General features: G+C 34.8%; 1 protein-coding gene across 1 annotated transcript in view; it reads left to right on the top strand.

Moving 5' to 3' along the window:
* The window catches only part of LOC110450498 (probable G-protein coupled receptor CG31760), a 45,212-nt gene that overhangs the window by 16,722 nt on the left and 8,344 nt on the right, over nt 1-20,146 (top strand). The window contains exons 3-7 of the mRNA XM_021498050.1: nt 4,387-4,557; nt 8,358-8,481; nt 11,250-11,576; nt 13,540-13,608; nt 15,604-15,713. Of these exons, the coding sequence (XP_021353725.1) occupies nt 4,387-4,557; nt 8,358-8,481; nt 11,250-11,576; nt 13,540-13,608; nt 15,604-15,713 (801 nt within the window). The remainder of the gene's footprint in view (nt 1-4,386; nt 4,558-8,357; nt 8,482-11,249; nt 11,577-13,539; nt 13,609-15,603; nt 15,714-20,146) is intronic.

The raw sequence follows: 20,146 nt of genomic DNA on the forward strand, positions 1-20,146 counted from the left end.
TATATAGCGCCCTATATAATTTGTAAAATTACTCTAAGGCGCTTTACAACATATGGATAATAGTAATGGTTATAATTGTGAAAACAAACAACAAAGGCTTGCAATCACTTTCATACATTTAACAAGCAATGTGCACATAATTGAACAAATAAAAGGGTGGTATTTACATGACGTCTTTGCAAAGATTCTAAAATGCAGACGTGAAGAGGTGAGTTTTTATGTCCCTCTTGAACTTGGCCAGGGTTTTCGACTTCCTAATAGCAGATGGTAAGCTATTCTCCAACGTAGCCGAAACCCTCCCAAAACATCTGTTTCCGTAGGTCACAGTACGAGATTTTGGGACACATAACAAAGATTCTTACTCCGACCGCATTGATCGTGACGGTTGATACAGGGTAACAAGTTCCTGTAGGTACGGAGGAGCTGTTCCATTCAGTCCTTGTATGTGTATACCAGAATTTTGTACTGCGACCTGTATCGTACAGGTAACCAGTGCAACGAATAAAGCACAGGTGTGATGTGCTCTCCCTTTCGAGTTCGAGTAACTAGACATGCTGCAGTGTTCTGAACCCTCTGCAGACGACTAGTTAGATTTTCAGATATACCACAGAGCAGGGCGGTACCATAATCCAACCGAGAGGTAACAAGTGAATGCACCAAAATCTTGCATGCATCTGCAGTTAGAAACTGCCGAATACAGCCAATGTTCCTGATCTGGTAGTAACAGGATTAGGCAAAAGCGTTCACTTGTTTCTCCATGTTCAAAGAACTGTCAAAGTATACCCCTAGGTTTTTAACAGCTGGAACAGTCTCAATAGTTCTGGCACCAACCTTGAGCTGGAGAGCCATTTTTTGCTGACACTTTGGGGAAAAGACGATTAGTTCCGTCTTTTCCTGATTAAGTTTAAGCATGTTGGCGTTCATCCAGATACTGATATCTGTCAGACAAGTTTCCAGACTTTCTGAGACTGTATAAAACTGTCTGTTTGTCAATAATAACTATTTTCGAAATTCGTTGTTGTGTGTGGGTATCATCTTTAGCTAATAACTCATTTCGACATTAGTAGTTGTTCGTGGGTATTATCTATCGCTTGTTCATGGGTATTACTATCGCTAATAACTCATTTCGATATTCGTTGTTGTGTGTGTGTATTATCTATCGCTTGTTCGTGGGTATTATCTATCGCTATTAACTTATTTCGATATTCGTTGTTGTGTGTGGGTATTATCTTTCGCTAATAACTCATTTCGACATTCGTAGTTGTTCGTGGGTATTACTATTGCTAATAACTCATTTAGATATTCGTTGTTGTGTGTGGGTATTATCTTTCGCTAATAACTCATTTAGACATTCGTAGTTGTTCGTGGGTATTACTATCGCTAATAACACATTTCGATATTCGTTGTTGTTTGTGGATATTATCTATTGCTTGTTCATGGGTATTATCTATCGCTAATGACTCATTTCGATATTCGTAGTTGTTCGTGGGGATTATCTATCGCTTAATCGTAGGTACTTCTCATTTCGTTTTTCATAGTTGCTCGTTAGTCGAACAACTACGGTTACATATTTTCTCACTACCGTTATTCACATTTTTTTCAATTAATTCACTTGAATGGACATCATCAAGATGACCTTTTGTTACCATAATTTGCGTACGGTTACGAGCTAACCGAGGGAATATGCGAGAAAATCGGAATATTTCATAACTGATAACTATTGTTTTTATGTATTTTACGTTTTTTCATTGTCTCGAAATGAGTATTGTTTTGTTATACGTTATGATATGTAAGTGTTTATGTTTCTGTCCTAAAAAAGACCAGCAGATTGCTTTGAACATTTGACAAAAATTTGTTCCTGCACTGTCCTTATTACTTATATACAGATTTCAGTAAAACGCATTCAACGAACATTTGTTTGTGCAGATCAAGTACCCATATTGGATCATACTGTCTTTATTACTTATGAGACCTGTATATATATAACATTTTATCATAAGTACCATTTTATGAGATTTATATCTCTATCTATATCATGTCTCGTTTCGCCGCGAGCGGATATTGATTATTAGAGAATTGTTGTCTATTACTATAGCAACAGTATTGCATAACATCGTAAATTGGTTCACAGTTTTATTCTGATATTTGTGTGCTTAGGGTATTACGTCCTCGCATCAGCCAGTGTCATATGAGAAAGGGGATTAAAACAGGATTTACATAAGCATTGGTTTGCTTTCAGGTGGCATGCATATATAGGAGGCAATATGAATGTCATCTAGAGGACGTTAAATAAAATAAGAGCGTTAGCGCTTCATGTTGGATTTGCCTTGGTCCAGTTGGCATTTATATTGTCTGTGAATAAATGCCAACTTAAGTTGTTCAATACATATTTTTACCAGTTTGGGAATTTTGAGATCTTATTACGTTCAATTACGCTAATCAATATCGTACTTATCGTACCAGTTTTAGAACAGTCATCTGTCCAGGGAGGGTCACTGGAATCCAAATATGACGTCATGATAATGATGACGACAACACATTGGTCATGGCATTTATAGTTTTTAATTATGACTGCAATCTGAATATGGTGTGGTTATATAGTGCTTTTATAGTTCATAGCTCAGTTTATTTCTTTAAAACATTATTATGGCTGTTGAATATTTTCCATTTTTCATCCATTCCTTGCTCTAATTGTCTAACTACCATTGCGCTCACTACATTGGATGGAAGGTTGTTCTACGTGTCAGTATTACTCTTTGTCACTGCTATATAATAAATCAGAGACAACAATTAAATCAATATTACAACCTATACATTATTTTCCTCCTCCCGAATCATCGCAATATATGATAAACATAAAGAAGAGACACGAGCTAACAGATTCGATGTTCATCTTCTTAGATTGGTTTGATCAAAAATTAGAATATTTTGTTAACGGTATTTTCGCATAACATTTAGTCAGTATCAATAAACAAACAAATAATACGAGACAAATTCCATTATTATACGGAATTATAGGCTGTCATCATTTCTTCAATATCAGAACACGGTAAAAGTTTTGGTGCTATATTAAACTCTTTACTTCTTTATTCCGTCTTTGCGTATTGCAGAGTTATCTTCTCTTGTGAGCAGGTATTGATTGTTACGTCATTGGTTTGTGTGAGAAAATGACGTCGTTTTCTCAAAAATGGATGACGTTACTCTCATAAACAAATGACGTAACAATCAATACCTGCTCACAAGAGCAGATAACTCTTGTATACGAAAAGACGGAATAGATGTCTCAACGCCAAAAAAGTACAATCATCTTAACATGATTTTTAATAATTGTTATTTGGCATGAAACAAGAATATATGCAAATATTAGAAAAAAATATTAGCTATAAAAATTTTCATGCAAATATTAAAAAAAAATGTTATACCTACCATTGTCACATTTTCATCGTAGCTATTTCGACTTCAACGGGATGAAACAGTACTGGTATCATAGCTTCAGATATATTGTTGTTTTTAATGCGAGTTCATAATGTCAATGTCTATCGCCTTATAGGGGGGTCTAATGATATCAGGGTATACGCAAGTAATTCGTTTTTATTTAGCGTGAAAATGCAAACTGAACGCTATCATTCCGAACGAATTTGATGAAAAGTCAGTTTCAATCCGTATTATTTCAAATCCCTTGTTATGACTCATAAAATAGAAACAACGCATTCAATATCGATCATTATCTCTGTATCACTACAAGAATTATTGTTTTAACAAAAGCGGCAACCAGTTCGAAATCTTGCGTGAGGCGACAATCTAGAGCTTCGTTTTGATTATAAATACAACGTTTCAGGATGAAGGTTAGCAATACTACCTGTATTTATTATTTTGATCGATTCTTATGATCCCTAACACTATGGTAAATAAACAAACATCCATATACCGCCAATGAAACATGACTCAATTGTTTAGTTTACAACGCAATCGAGATTTGAAATAATCTTTGTAAGGTCAACCTCGGAGTGAAAGATGACAATTTTGGTGCAGAAATCAATTTTCAATATTCATAAAGGACACCGGCCTTTTCTGATATCAGTGTGCTGTTTGACATGTCATTTTATGCATCAAATCATAAGTACGACTTAAACTCTACGCAAAAACACTTACGTTTCGATAAAACAGATGTTGCTCTTGACGTATTTTGAAGTTTTAATTCTTATTATGGATCTATATGTGATTATTTTGTATTTTTAATAGAGATTGAAACCCAACGATATCTTTATATTCAAAAATGAGTATTTTTTGCTGTACGAATACCTTTTCTTTGTCTGGTTATTTTTTCATAACATAAGAGGTGGATTAAAATATAGTAATAGTAACTTTTTATTTTCTATGACGTAGATCTGGAACCAGTCTGTTGCCGTCCAGTGACATCACTAAAGTGCTGGCAAAGTTGGCGGACGGACACTGGACAAAGCCGTACTTTGACTGCGGAGGGGGTGACATCTGGATGGTGACCTACTCGGCACCAATATTTTATTACAACGCCACAACCGAATCACTATCCTTTCAGTAGGTCACTTACATCACCATTATCTATCATCTGACATGTATAAATTCATTTTCTTCAATAAGGTTCGTCAGTTTGGAAATATGTAATACAAAAGTTTTACTTTTTACAAACGATGTACGTGTTAACCGTGTCGCAACGTTTCAGGACCGGCTGGTTCCTTTGTCAAGCTAGGACTACGAAGCTTGACAAGGAAGCAGTCGGTCTTGCGACACGGTTAGCACGTTCATTGTTTGTGTAAAAAGAAAAAAAATGATATGGCATGTATTTATTATTTTCAACATCAGTTTTAAGGTTAATTAAATGATGAGCTATGGCGTCCTTTTAAGTAAAAAAAACCCATGTTAAACTTCTAAATATCAATTTAAATAAATTGCGTTGATAACACTTGTCTAAACATGAGATATTTATACATTACTTACCCTTCTTGAAAACATATCTTATTCTCTTGATGATTAAAACAATATCCGTAAACTCTTAATCTGCCCTTGTTTCATCGATTTTGAGTTCAAAGTACGATTTTTTTCACTCTTCGGTGTTCTATTGTTGTTTTTTTTTTTTTTTTTTTTTTTTTTTTTTTTTTTTTTTTTTTTTTTTTTTTTTTTTTTTTTTTTTTTTTTTTTTTTTTTTTTTTTTTTTTTTTTTTTTTTTTTTTTTTTTTTTTTTTTTTTTTTTTTTTTTTTTTTTTTTTTTTTTTTTTTTTTTTTTTTTTTTTTTTTTTTTTTTTTTTTTTTTTTTTTTTTTTTTTTTTTTTTTTTTTTTTTTTTTTTTTTTTTTTTTTTTTTTTTTTTTTTTTTTTTTTTTTTTTTTTTTTTTTTTTTTTTTTTTTTTTTTTTTTTTTTTTTTTTTTTTTTTTTTTTTTTTTTTTTTTTTTTTTTTTTTTTTTTTTTTTTTTTTTTTTTTTTTTTTTTTTTTTTTTTTTTTTTTTTTTTTTTTTTTTTTTTTTTTTTTTTTTTTTTTTTTTTTTTTTTTTTTTTTTTTTTTTTTTTTTTTTTTTTTTTTTTTTTTTTTTTTTTTTTTTTTTTTTTTTTTTTTTTTTTTTTTTTTTTTTTTTTTTTTTTTTTTTTTTAGAACAAAAGTGATTAAAAAACCATTCAATAAGTTGAAAAAGTTGAAAAATTATGAATGGCTTTTTAAACATTTTTTTTTTTATCACTTCCTTAAGTATCGGTTGGCATTAATTAATGTCAAAATATTCTCTACGTAATGTATGGAGTCTAACACAAAGAAGTGAAGCTTAGAACGACATTTAGTTATTCTTTAACGCTGGTGTAAAAATGCCTCAGATAAAATTGAACATGAGATATAAAAGAATTCTTACGATTTGTTTTGTTATAAGTATTCCTAGAATAACAATAACTATAAAAAATGCACGCAGTGTGTATGGAATGAAACACTGCAGCAAGCATACGATGCTTTGTCCATAATTTTCTGAGAGTGAAGTTGTTGAACTTCTTACGCCAATGCTGGTACCTCGACAAGCGTTTGACTACGGCCTCTAGTTGCAGTTTCATGCCATAGCGTACATGTATGCATTAGTGCTAGTAACCAACAGTTGAAGATCACTGTATATAATGAAATAGAAATAGCTTACTGAAATAAATCATTTTCAGCATTATTTTATAAATAATTGCATTTTTTCTTTGTGACAATATTTGAATTCTACAAAGCAATTTCGGATGACAGGTTGAAGTGATGTTATTTTTTTTTTACGTAAACTATTATTTCTTGATTGAGTACCGTATACAAAAGTGCATTTCGACGCTTTATACACGATGAATATATAAAATGTTATCAGATGATCACACGGTACACATGAGAATGAACTATTTCTCAACATGGTACATAAAGCATTTAATTTTCAGGCGTCTATAAACACTAACGTAACAGGTCGATTTTATTTGGTCAAACGCGAAATTTACCTCACAGATAGCAATTTACATATTATGGTTTTGATGATATTCCTGTTGAAAAATATCCTGATATTGATCTCCGACTAAGAGTACATTTAATACAACGAAATCGTTTTATTACGTAAACAATTGTGCAAAACTGCGTGCTGGATGGATATGACGGTGTGAACTCTCCCGCGGACAATGTGATTTCTCTCATGACACCTGACATCCGATTCGTTAAGGAACCATAAACATCCCACAAATAACCTAGAACGAAATCCGCCAGATTAGGTGGCACGGTAGTCAAGTGGTAGGACGTCGGGCTCGTGACCGAAGGGTTGCGGGTTCGAGTAACGTCAAGGCACTGTGTTGTATCTTTGAGCAAGATACTTTACTGCGCGTGTGTCAGTCTACTCAGCTGTAAACGATTACATGGTTGGGCAGTGCTAGAATTGTAGAATGCTAGCTATGAGCGCCAAAATGGTAGTACCGGCTGTATGCTCCCAAGGGAGTTGATAAATATATTTGCCTATAACCAAGGATACTATTTTGTGAACCGCTTTGAGACGACCTACAACAATTGTGATAAAGCGGTATATAAGAACCTCGAATTATTATTATTAATAATTATCAACACAAAGTCGCAATCACGATCTTGCGAGTTAGGTCCACTTCCCAAGAGACGAGTGAAGCAATACTTTGAGACACTGCTTCATTTAATAATTCAATCTTACACAAATCATTGGTTTAGCCAAAGGTTTCACTGTTTGTAATGATATATAATGATTGGACAAAGAGGAGATAGAAAGCTACGGTACGGTATCTAGTAGTGTTCTTTAAGATTAAGAGAAGATTGTGGATCAGCCTCTAGAATTGTGAGTAAGATGAATGGTTTTTACGAAACTTCAGAATTCCCTTGGTGTTCTTTATATATGTCTTATGTAATCAAATTAAATATTCCTCTGGTCCTGAAACCAGACTTAGACATTTTAACATATAGATGTCTGGTGTGTGGCCAGAGCGCACTGCAATATGAAAACGTGGAATTCTCCGACATCGTTTAGAATTAGAATTGCAAGTTTCATTTCTTCGAGCGGAGCTTACCTACGCCAACAAAAAAAAAAAAAAAATCAGAAAAGTGTGAACAACGGTTGAGAATTGGTTTTTCAGTTCTGCAATTTGCAAGATATTAACATCTAGCAGTAATTAAAAAACATAAATGATAATACGATAGGGAGAAATTGTAGATGAGGTTTTTGGAAATTTGCTTGCATTTCAGATTAAACCTTCAATCCTAAACAATAAAATAGCATAGGCTATAAAAAAACTTGCGTCTTTCCACCGGCAAATAGAGGAAAACATCACGCGATTCGTTCATTAACTTATGAAACACAGAGCAATAACGAAACGTTTGTTAAAAACATTATTGTACAACCACTTCAGGATTATTTTTTCAACTGATTAGCTTTTAAAACCGAGACTGTTTTAGAATCAGTTTTATGAACAAAGGAAGTGCAAACAAGGACAAATGGTTATTTCAAATGATGATAGGTTATATGGACTTTCCACAGTATACCTGGTTATACATACAGGAAACAAAATTGTCAGTAACCATTATCTCAACTTAAAGATTGAATAACTACAAACCCCTTATCGTAGAAATATAACCTTCTTTTGAACGCCATCTGTGAAAATCAAGACAAAATAACTATAATTATGCCACGTATCAAGAGTGTTTTCTTTATGAACTACCCATGAAAATACATGTTTTCAATTAGAATGTTGACACGTGGCCTTGCTATATCTAATTAAAATTCGATTTTCCTTTATTCGCTATGCCGATGTGTGTAGGGAGCAAATGTAAATCGAACTTTTTATTGAAATGACCTTGCTATGATCTTTTTCAGGGGCGTGGCTACGATTGACATTGAGCTGACACACATCGACATCAACCAATGCGATCTGGACCAAAGTGAGGCTGGAGCTCTGGATGTCTTTCGTGGTACCCACAGCTGTATGTTGACCACACAGGTGTGTCTTTTATGAAAATAAACGTGATTTACAGATTAATGACATCGTCACAGATAAATGTCTCCTACAAATACAAAAGTCATTTTCTAAGATAAATGTCACCTAACAGGTTGTCCTAATCTATTTGATATGTAACACGGTATTTTATTTGTCAATCAAAATGGCAAATTTAACATTTGGTGGCAGATGTTTACATTTGCTAATGTAAATAACAATTATACGTTTTATAACAGTATAACAGTAGTTCGGCAGGGCTAGAATTGTAGAATGCTTGCGGTGAGCGCCGAAATGGCATCACCGGCTGTATGCTCCCCAGGGAGTTGAGAAAGCTATTGGCTGGTTACAAAGGCCCTATAACCACAGATAATGATTTGTGAACCGCTTTGAGACGACCTACGAACTAGGTTGTGATAAAGCGGTATATAAGAGCCTCGAATTATTAGTATTATTATTATAATGTCTATACACCGCCCCAAATCTCAAAAACATGTCAATGGGTATCTCCTAATTACCACATACTCACGTTCAAAATACGGACGCTGGTTAGTCGCCTCTGTACGTAAATGTCATCCACACAGCTGATTGTCACCTGACCAGAAAATGTCTTCTACACTGATTAATGTCACCGATACAAATACTTGTCACATACAGAGGTCTCTGTTACCTCGACAGGTAGATGTCACCTGTACAGGAAGATATCACCTGTGCAGGTAGATGTCACCTCGACAGGAAGATGTCACCTGTACAGGAAGATGTCACCTGTTCAGGTAGATGTTACCTCGACAGGTAGATGTCACCTCGACAGATAGATTTCACCTGTACAGGTAAAAATTATGTATATATATATATAATATATCAACACGTATCAGCTAATTATACAGGATAGAGGCGTATTTTAACCACACCAATCCAGAAAATCAATTTTCAGAGACAGCTTCTTTGAAATTGTATCGATTTTCCTTTCGTTAGAAGTAAAATTAACACTAAATACCGTATGAAATATTTTAGTCCACTTTCGAACATTAGTAATTAGTTTTCTCACTTTTTAAAACGAACAAATGTACTCAGTGTACCCTACATGCTAGAAGGTGCTTTCCGTGGGCTTCAGGGTGTTTTATTACCCGAATCGTTGGCATGGGACATTTTGCCTTCGTTAATTTTAAACCTGAAATTATTTGTACATCGATTCGGGAATTATTATTAACCATCCTTTCATACATAATAAATAGTTCATCGTCAGCATGCACACCAAGTTGAAGCATGAAAAACAAGTTGAAAGATGATGCGACTTTGCAAATTAAATTGTCACGTTTTGTTAACTTTACAGAGTTGACAGTTTCAATCATTAAGCTCATATGATGTTAAAGGTAAAACCCAAGTTTTGTCAATATTACCATGAAATCTTCTTAAGAAAATCATTTTTATAAAGTATCGGGAAATTTTTGGATCAGCTGGTTATGAAAAGGAAATTATATTGCTTTCTATCTACGTCGTCTGTCATGCATCACGCGTCGCCCATCATTCGTCAACAATTGAACATTTTCTACTACTTTTCGCTCAAACCCGAAAAAAGATATTTCTAACTTCTCCAGAACGACCGCAGCTATTTTTGTGTTAATGCGAGTAAAAAGGGCAAAGTGTCCGCCTCTTGTTGACATGCTCCACTTCTTCTCATCTGCGGCTGCTTTCATTGAAATCAAACTCATCACAAATATTCAATATAAATTCAAGACCAAGTATTTGTTTTGAATAAGAAAAATCAAAATGGCCGTCACTGTCTTTGGTTTGGTTAGACATTTCCATATTTAGCAACTGCAACAATAATATCAAGCTTGGAACAAATGAACAAATGTTTCCTATAAGGTTCTGTACAAGTGTTGTTTCGTTTGAAGCTGATCCAAATATAAAAGATGGTCGCCTTAGAATCTGATTGGCTGATATATCATCGACTTATTACCATGAGAAGCTGCAGTTATTGATTTCAAACTTGGTTGAAACATTCGGTATGAGGCTTTAATCAAATATCGCAATCCAAGAGATCCGACCTATCCTTGATTGGGCAACACCTTTCCTATGATTGGTTTAGAACGTTTTTGACCTCTTCTCGGGAATGCCTTCGACTATGTTCGTAAAACTTGATACATATATACCTTACAAGGTTCTCACTAAGTGTCGGAACATTTCGTACCAATCCGAAAATGTAAAATCTCGTTCTATGCCTCTGATAAGTTCAGAATTGTCTTTACTCATTCTCTACAATGACTGCAGCGATTGGTTTCGACCTCATTAGAAATATTGTAATCAATCTTTTTACAAAGTGTTATTACTTAAGGCTCGACTCCGAAAATCCAAGATGGCTTTCCTGGTCTCCTTTCTTTTTTACTTCTTCTTAAAAACGGTTTCAGAGATGAAATACAGACTCTGAACATATTTCCATATACATGTGTTATGAGGACTTGGCTAAGTGTTTTTTATTCTTCATATCGATACGAAAATCTAAAGACTTAGCCCATACCTTTAATACGCGGAGACATTTCTCACTTCTTCTCTAGATTAAATGCAGGAAATTTGATATCAAACAAATGTTCCAAAAAGCATTAAAGTCCATGGAACTCTTATGAACGAAGAATGCCTATATTCAGCATATTCACAACATTCCCATCAAGGCAGCAATCTTTAATATCTATGTTCTGTACGATAACGCAATGAATATGTAACTGCTAACAATACAGTAACACATTTATTGTAATCAATTTTCCTTCCTGCAGTGTGTATTTGCGGCCGGACATGGGTTCAAAAGAGGAGCATACAAGTGTGTGTGCCAACCAGGGTACTACTTTCCGGAAGTTGACGCTGATATCAAATACTTCAGCGGTATCGAAATAGAACGATTGTACTCAGAAAACAATACTGTCGCCATGGCGGGCATGATATGTAAGACATGCGCAGCAGGATGTGACACATGCGTAGACGCATCACCTTGTCTTTACCAAAGCCAGCTTGCTCTCCGACTTCCGGTGCTCATCTTAACCATTATCACTATGACCCTCATCATCATCGTCGCCTGTATCACATACATTTACCGGTTTGAAATGGTATGTACATTTAAACATGCAATAAAATAAATTACTGCATACTTCCCACCTCTCATAATGGAAAACTGTGGACAATAAATCACTTGCGACCACATTCCACTGCACACATAATCCCCTTTCATGGCCAATCATGATTACATGCCCATGAAAAAGTGTGGGCCCAGTGGACTGTGGTCACAAATGCCGTAAGAATGGGGAGATAATCAGTAAGTAAGTAACGAGTGCAAAGTGGAAATAATAAACTTAGTTGACACATTTAAAATAAGAAAACAAATTAAGTTAAAAATTGTAATTTCATGATTGAAAAACACAATAAGATTTCCTTATCACGTGAGAGGATAAGCATTTCCTGGAAAAAGTTTATAATCTTTAGGAGCTGTTTCTTTTTACAAAATAGCACATTCAAATAAACCATTCATTGGAAGAACTGGAATTCCTTAGGGATTGATAAACCCTTACATTGTATCAGAGACGTATAATACGTCTCTGATTGTATGTATGAAAATGGTTTTAATATCCTGTACCTTTGCCACATCTTAAAAAGTAAACTGAAAATGTAGTCAGAAATTCAACATTTTTCCCCGTATTTTGTTCAGATTTTGAACAGACACTCCTTACCTTCCCTGACACTGGAGCTGGAAAGTAGGTTATTCAAACACACTTGTTTCCATTATGAAGGATACACTCAGACTGGGCTATTGAGAATAAAGACAAAATTACCAGGTTCTGATTAGTACTCACTCAGACAGGTACATGTAAATTATCTGCAGTGTAGGGTAGGTAAAAAGATTGTCCAGGTGAACATTTTTTACTCAATTTTTCTGTTTTGTTCGAGTTGGGAAGCATGTAATTAGCCAGTTATTGCATAATTTCTCGTCACTCGGGACTTATTACACCCTCGCTTCGCTCGGGTGTAATAAATCCCTTGTTACTCGAAAACCATGCAATAACCTTTACGTATACTTACTTCATTGAGTACAGTTAACATTAATATAACATGACTGAGCGGAGTTAATGTGTAAGAGTACAGTCGACCTCAGAACGATCTGACCGGTTGAAGTTGACCTCACTACAATATGCCTGCGTGGATTCGACCTCATTACAATCTGACTAAGTGGAGTTGACCTCATTATAACCTGGGTGGGTGGGGATGACATAATTATAACCTAGCTGGGTGGAGTTGACCTAATTATAATCTAGCTGGATGGAGTTGACCTAATTATCATCTAGCTGGGTGGAGTTGACCTAATTATAATTTTATTCGGTGGAGTTGGCCTCATTTCAATTAGAATGGACAGAATTGACTCTGCTATAACCCGACCAGATGAAGTTGATCTAACTATGACCTGACTGGGAGGACTGAGACATTGCAGAAGATATATTTTTAAAAAATCCAGAAAGAAAAAGCTATCTACCATAGGATATAACTTTGACTGATTATTTCCTCATCGACAACATTTAAAGAAAATAAAGACACGTATTAAAGAAACAAATGACTTTAGTTGCTTCAGCGCAGTTCTTCTGTGAATAAAATCCAAATTCTTGCAGTAAATTACGAGATTTCGAGATTTTAAGGCCGTTGTTGTTACTTGATTAGAAATTCTCTCAGTCATTTTGAATTTGCGATTCATCTAATAGCACCTCATTGTTTAAGCAACCCTTTATGCAGTATGGCTTTTGTATTCTGTGATTAAGCATGGTTGTATATATTGTATTGATACGACCGCTGTATGAATGTCTTGCTGACATGTAATTGGGAGTCAAAAGCCACAAATTTGAAGGCGTGAAGCACTATTATATGTCATTTTGACCATTTTTATCGATCATGATTGCCGTTATACATGTATAAGTGAGGACCATTCATATGTGTGTGGGTTCTAGTACAAGGGGGATCGCTCTTCCTATTAACTATATGGTAATGTCTTGTGTATCATTGTCATTCTATCTCTCAATTCATTAACAGGCCATAAAAACCGGAAGTCCTATATTCCTGATGATTATGTGTACCGGAAGTATCCTGATGTGCACGAAGGTCAGAGACAATTTTCATTATCAATGTACTGGAAATACCATGATTGAACGTCCTAGAATCAATAACTGGCTATCATTGTTGATTCTGTACTCAAGTCCAATATCTTGTTCCAGCAATAAAAAGAATACACATTATCAATAATTCTTTGAGGATTTTAGTGGAATTAAGAACCGAAACCAGTTTCTGTGTTTACACTTAACTTTTTAAATGTATCATATTAAATACATCATATTTTAAGAGTGTTACAAGAAAATACCTTTGAGCACAAAATGCATGCTTGATCATGGGAACGGTTTCATGAAAACGGCTCTAGGTCTTAGCATAGGTCTTGTGTTTTGATTTTGTTTTATTCATGTTTTAATAAGAATTACACGTTCACGTATTTGCATTTGATTTATTGATAAATTGTTATATAACGTTCTTTTTCAGTAAAATAAAATAAAGCGCAACGTGAGAGATATGGTTTGGAGAGTCGCCATTTCCTGGAATATTAAAAAGGCAGTGATGTAGATAAGATTTTTATCAGAACCGATGAAAACATATATAACTCATCCTCTTATGATGCCGAAGAGATGCTAGTTGAACGCAAAATCTATCCAGCAAAAAAATATTTTAAAACCCAGTGGGATGTCCTTATATGTAGTATAATAGCCATTAACGCCGACATCATGATGTCAATGGAGCACCTTATTATAGATTGATACAATCCTCTACGGGAAAGGTACTAGAATAGTATTCAGCTGCATTTGGTATAGTATAGAATTATCCGCCTAGTTAGCTAAGGTAATAGCACCGTTGCCACTTCTTTTTCATAGTGAATATACTTTAAAGATACATAAACTTAATATCCTTAAGCTATTAGGTGGTTTTAGCAATTTCACCTTTGAATTTGAATAAACCTGCGGAATAATATTGTAGTGTTTCGTAAAAGTTTCGTCAGGTTGCGAACCGTTACTTTTTTTTACATACGTCTGAAACGTCGTCTGCTGTTGAAGCGCCATCTAGCGTTCGATTTAGAAAGGAAAAATATATACTAGAAATAGTTCAGTCTTTTGCTGTTATCTAAGCTCAGTACTGATTAATTTATTTCCATTAGTTTACCATGTGATAACCGGGTATTTTATTCCGGAGTGCGTTTCAATCGGATGCAAAAGTGTCCAGACTAACAATGTTGAATGATTCCAAATTTACGACAAGTGACTGTCTTTGACATTTTGATGTGATGCCATGATCATATATAGCCAGATTAATTTTCTTAGGACGTTAGTACAATTTATTGACAGTAACATGAGATGATATTGACAATCGGAATGTCAGAAAAAAGAACAATGGTAGACACCTTATTGTTTAGCACTCGTAACAAAATCAATAATAGTAATGATCCGTGGTTATGGATGAATAATCGCTAATCGTTTAAAATAGCTGTTTTGCCAGCTAGTACGAAAACAAAACTGTATTAGCAGTAACAGAAAGAATATTTCAATGTTTGCCCTCTGTTTGCCGGTAATTGCTTAATGTAACTTGGCGATAATAATCGTGACTTTTCGGAAATCATTGAGAACATTTTTGACGTTTTTAACTTTTATTTGATTACGACGTCAAAAGGAGGGGTTTGATTCTTCATAGAATTATTTGTTTAGTTAGTCACTCCAAGCGAAGAATATAATCAGCATCAACGTAATGTTCGTTCTAGATATTGAACACAATAAAAAAGATTTGTTCAACTTAAATTGTATTTGATATATAACCGAGTTATAACGATGCTATATAATTGCAATCATGGCGTCCACTTTAAATGCCTTAACATGACGTCAGAAAGGAGCATCCTGGAAGATTTTATGACGCTTCTCGAGATTTTGATTTGGTTTGGCGATTAGCCAATCAGTGGTTGAGAGGGGATTAACAAAAATCAAATCTTAATGAACTGAAATTGTTTTTTTATTAACATTTTGACATAATTAAGTAAGGCTTATATGTATCTTGTTTCTGAAATAGATGTTTATCGCCTTTCCGGATGCTACTGAACTGCTGTGTATCCTGGAACAATGGCTGTTTCATACCGGTTTTGTCCTCATGTATGGCGCACTACTGCTGAAGACGTGGAGGTAAGTAATTCACACAACTGCGACACAACTGTACACTGTACGGGAGGTAGGTAATTCACACAACTGCGACACACCTGTACACTGTACGGGAGGTAGTTAATTCACACACCTGCGACACACCTGTACACTGTACGGGAGGTAGGTAATTCACACACCTGCGACACACCTGTATACTATGTCGAGGTAGGTAATTCACACAACTGCGACACACCTGTACACTATACGGGAGGTAGGTAATTCACACAACTGTGACACCTCTGTACACTATGTCGAGGTATATAATTCACACAACTGCGACACACCTGTACACTGTATGGGAGGTAGGTAATTCACGCACCTGCGACACACCTGTACACTATGTCGAGGTAAGTAATTCACACAATTGCGACACACCTGTACACTGTACAGGAGGTAGGTTATTCACACACATGTGACACACCTGTACACTGTGTTTGGGGGTAAGTAATTCACACAACTTCGACGCACCTGTACACTGAATGTGGAGGTAAGTAATCCACACAACTGTGACATACCTGTTAGTGTATGTGAACGTCTTGTCTTTCTTAATTTGTCCTTAAATGTTCTAGATCAAAAAGGAAAAACGGAAGGAAAGTGGGGCATATTAACAGTGTAGGTTACTGATAGGTTAATATAAATCAGAGGCATTATGCAGATATATCACGGTTGAAGAGAACTTCAATGTTACGGTACATTTACATCACGGTATACTTGCATCGGTATTGATTGTTAAGTAGGGTCCAGGAATTGCCATAGAAGATAAAATTGTTTGTACACATTTCGTATCAAGTTGCATTTTTTAAAAAGTGTTTGGTGATAACAAGAATGAATTGGCGAAATGTGAAATGATTATAAGACAAAATATATGTCTTGCCAGACTTGTCATCACAAGTTCAACCTCCTCAAACATTCAATCTGGTCTGTTCTTTATTTATCAGTTAATCATCAGATGGTGAGCTATTCAAATCACCCTTCAGCCGTGGTCAATCCGTCCGTCGCCCGTCCGTAAACAGTTCTTGTTTTGATATTTCTCAGAAAGTGCTGAAGAGATCTTTACCCAATTTGATATATAAGGTTCCTTTGGACCCTAGTCGTGGATATACACTTTTACGACTGATTGGATAAACAAAATGGCAGGAAGTCATCCATCTTAAAATTTGACAGTTATGGTTGCCATCGCAGTTTGTCAGAAAGTCCTAGTAAAATCTTTCTCAAATGTAAGTTCCTTTGGTCTAAATATGTGCATGTTTACTTTCGAAACTAATCAGACATACACAATGGCTCACAGGTGGTCATCTTAGATTTTGACAGTTAAAGTACTAAAGGAATCTTTCTTATATTTGCTAAGTAGGTTTCTTAATTTGGGTTATAGTTGTGCATATTTACTTTAGGGACTGATTGGAAAGCAGAATGGCCGACAGGTAGCCATTTTGGATTTTTTGTTATCTTTATTTGTCAGAAAGTCCTGCAGGGATCTTTCTAAAATCAGATGAGCTTGTTTCCCTTGCTCCCCTTCTCCAAAGTATCCCTTGTCCTAATGATAATTCCTCCATCATTGACAGCACATCTAATGATGAAATAATTACAAAGTGTCAGCATGACCAATTTACCATATGGTTATGCAATTTTATACAATAACATTTACCATAGTGGAAAAATGACAAGGTTTAAGTTAATGTACAAAAATCCCATGGAGGATTTCCAGCATGGGACTGGGTAATAGTATCTGTAAGGAAAATGAAGAGTAAAGAAAGTTAAAGACCATCTTTTGTATATATGACAAAGATCCCCTCACGGTGGGCGACAAGATCCTTTTAAGATCTTTTGTTACATTATGTCATGAACTTTACCCTTAAAGGAACGGGTGCCAATAGTGCTAATACGTAGTTAGGCACAAAAAGGGAAGAATTGTTGGCATAAATGAGCCAATATATAACAAGTTCACAGTGACTTAATTATCAACCATGTGCTACTCTTTTCGACCATTTTTAATATTTGCAGCTTTAGTGTTACGCAATACACCAAAATGACGAAGAAACTTTAAAAAAAATAACATGTAGTGTTGTCAAAAAGCGTCCATTTGTGATTTTGATCCCCGACTTTACCCCCTCATATCTCGGGATTGTCTCCAAGTTGACCTTAATTTCATGTCATATCATGTACAAACAATAAAAGTTAACGGTAATAGCCACCAGAAGGCCCAAATTGGCACCCCTCCTTTGTATTAAACTTTCGGATCAACATTATCGTGTACATGAGATGGAGAACATGACAAGGTACTAGTCATAACGGTGTCCTACGTTATGGATACGTATCAAATCGATAAACACACTGTATATTATGTAAATAATCACAATCATCCGAAATCGACTTCAATCGATTTACGTGCCAAAGGCCAATATGCCTATTCCTAATATGATTTCTTATCCGGGTGCGAAATTGTGGCTAATTTCTACCCTATGACCATGCTTCACCAGTTCACGTGCTATTGTCAGTTTATTATCGCTGACATAATTAGATATAGTAATTCTATCGTGAAAGACTATCCAGATCGAAGGTAGTGGTAATGGATTTTTCTTCGTCAGTACATCAGACAAACGAGTTGTCACGTTGATATGCTTGCAAAATCCCTATAGAGAACATTTCTGCTGTTCTAGTGACCATAGTTGTTAATAGGACGTAAAACGCAAACAAACAAACAAAACTAAACAAAACCTGTCCAATCTGGTACCTTGTTATTAATATAAATCTATAAAACACCGATACTCCAATAACGTTCCATTTTTATCATATTTCGGGTACCTTCACTTCAATATAAATATAACTGCATAATTATCATTTTGGATAGGGCATATCGCTATGTAATCTAGTGTCAACAAGTCACATTCATTTTGCTGTTCGATTAATGAACACACTTCGATATGGCTTTAGGTCATTCGCTAAGACATATGTTAAAGATATATTATATTCAAAATGAACCTATAAAACCATTTGTTCTTTAAAAGTACTGTAAAGCGATTATTTCATGTGATTATGACATATTGAGACTGGATTTGATGTACAAACCAGGTCGCTGGTTAAAACATCATCCGAAATATAATTAAAATGGAACAATCAAAGGAGTATCGGTGTTTTATAGATTTATATTAAAACAAGGTGTGTTCATTGATTTGATACGTATCCATAACGTACGACAGCTATGCTCACTTAAGGGCGTCCCAATGGCATTGTAGTCTTATTTGTTTTTATTGTTTTGATTTTCATAATTTTATTAATTTAAGATTAATTTAAGAATACATACCATTCACTTGTATTGGGAAAAAATGCTGCATCATAGTAATAAAAAGCGTTCATTCTAGATACTGTTCCATTTCATTACCCTCGCGTTACAGACACTTTATCAACACTACGGCATATTGATATAGACCTATTCATGGGCTCACCAGAAAAAGATGTTTCCCCTCATTCTATAAAACAAGACTTTGCAAAATCGTTTTCATGTTTATATATTAATAACAAACTTTCATTATGCGCTAAACAATATCACAGAGGTCAGTGACATTGTTTGAGATTGATCCAAGGATCTTGACGTCTCCCTGAATAAGCTTAAATACAATGTTCAACATCATAAACTGTAGTAAGCGGCTATTTTTTAATCAAGAAACACATATAAAAACAAATATAGTGTAGAATTAAGTGCTGTTTTATGGCTCGCGGGGAAATATTTCTGGTATAGCACTATTGTTCGGCCGGTGAGTAGGTCTGTACCGGTATATAATGGCAGACCGGTGTTGAACAGTGTCTAATATTTCAGGAAAATATTGAAAACACAGTAATTTGTTGAGGCAGACAACTATCTCTGTCTCTGGTTTAGTGAAAAGCCTTTCATGCGCAAAACAACACTTGTTTTATTTGCATATCACGATATTTTGTGTTATTGTTGACATTTTTTCTGCGATTCACATCAATGCTGCACCAATATGAGTTGTTTTCAGGAAATCTTACAGAATTAATCAGGACTTGTAATCTACTAATACATAAATGCGCATTGGAACCTGAACTGTCGTCTGCAAACAGTAGAGTGGAAGATTAAAGAGGAGACTCTTTAGCCACAAAAAAATTACCAGAAAATATCTAAGTTCCAACAAAAGCACAATTCGACTTCAAACCCGATAACAAAAAAAACAGGGGAAATAGGAACAAAGATTCGATTGGATACGAGTGAAAACATTCATCTGTCATAATTTTGTGTTTATTTGTCAGGTATCAGGCAAACAAAACATCGACTCATATTCACACGAAAACGCATGTGGTGTCTGATTGATAGAAGCCAGTAATAGGCAGGAAAAAAATTGTTGATTCTATTTGCCTGAAACTGATAGCGATCAACTGATCATGCTTGCCAAAAAATAGCA

This window comes from Mizuhopecten yessoensis, unplaced genomic scaffold (genome assembly GCF_002113885.1).
Source record: "Mizuhopecten yessoensis strain PY_sf001 unplaced genomic scaffold, ASM211388v2 scaffold5229, whole genome shotgun sequence".
NCBI lineage: Eukaryota > Metazoa > Mollusca > Bivalvia > Pectinida > Pectinidae > Mizuhopecten > Mizuhopecten yessoensis.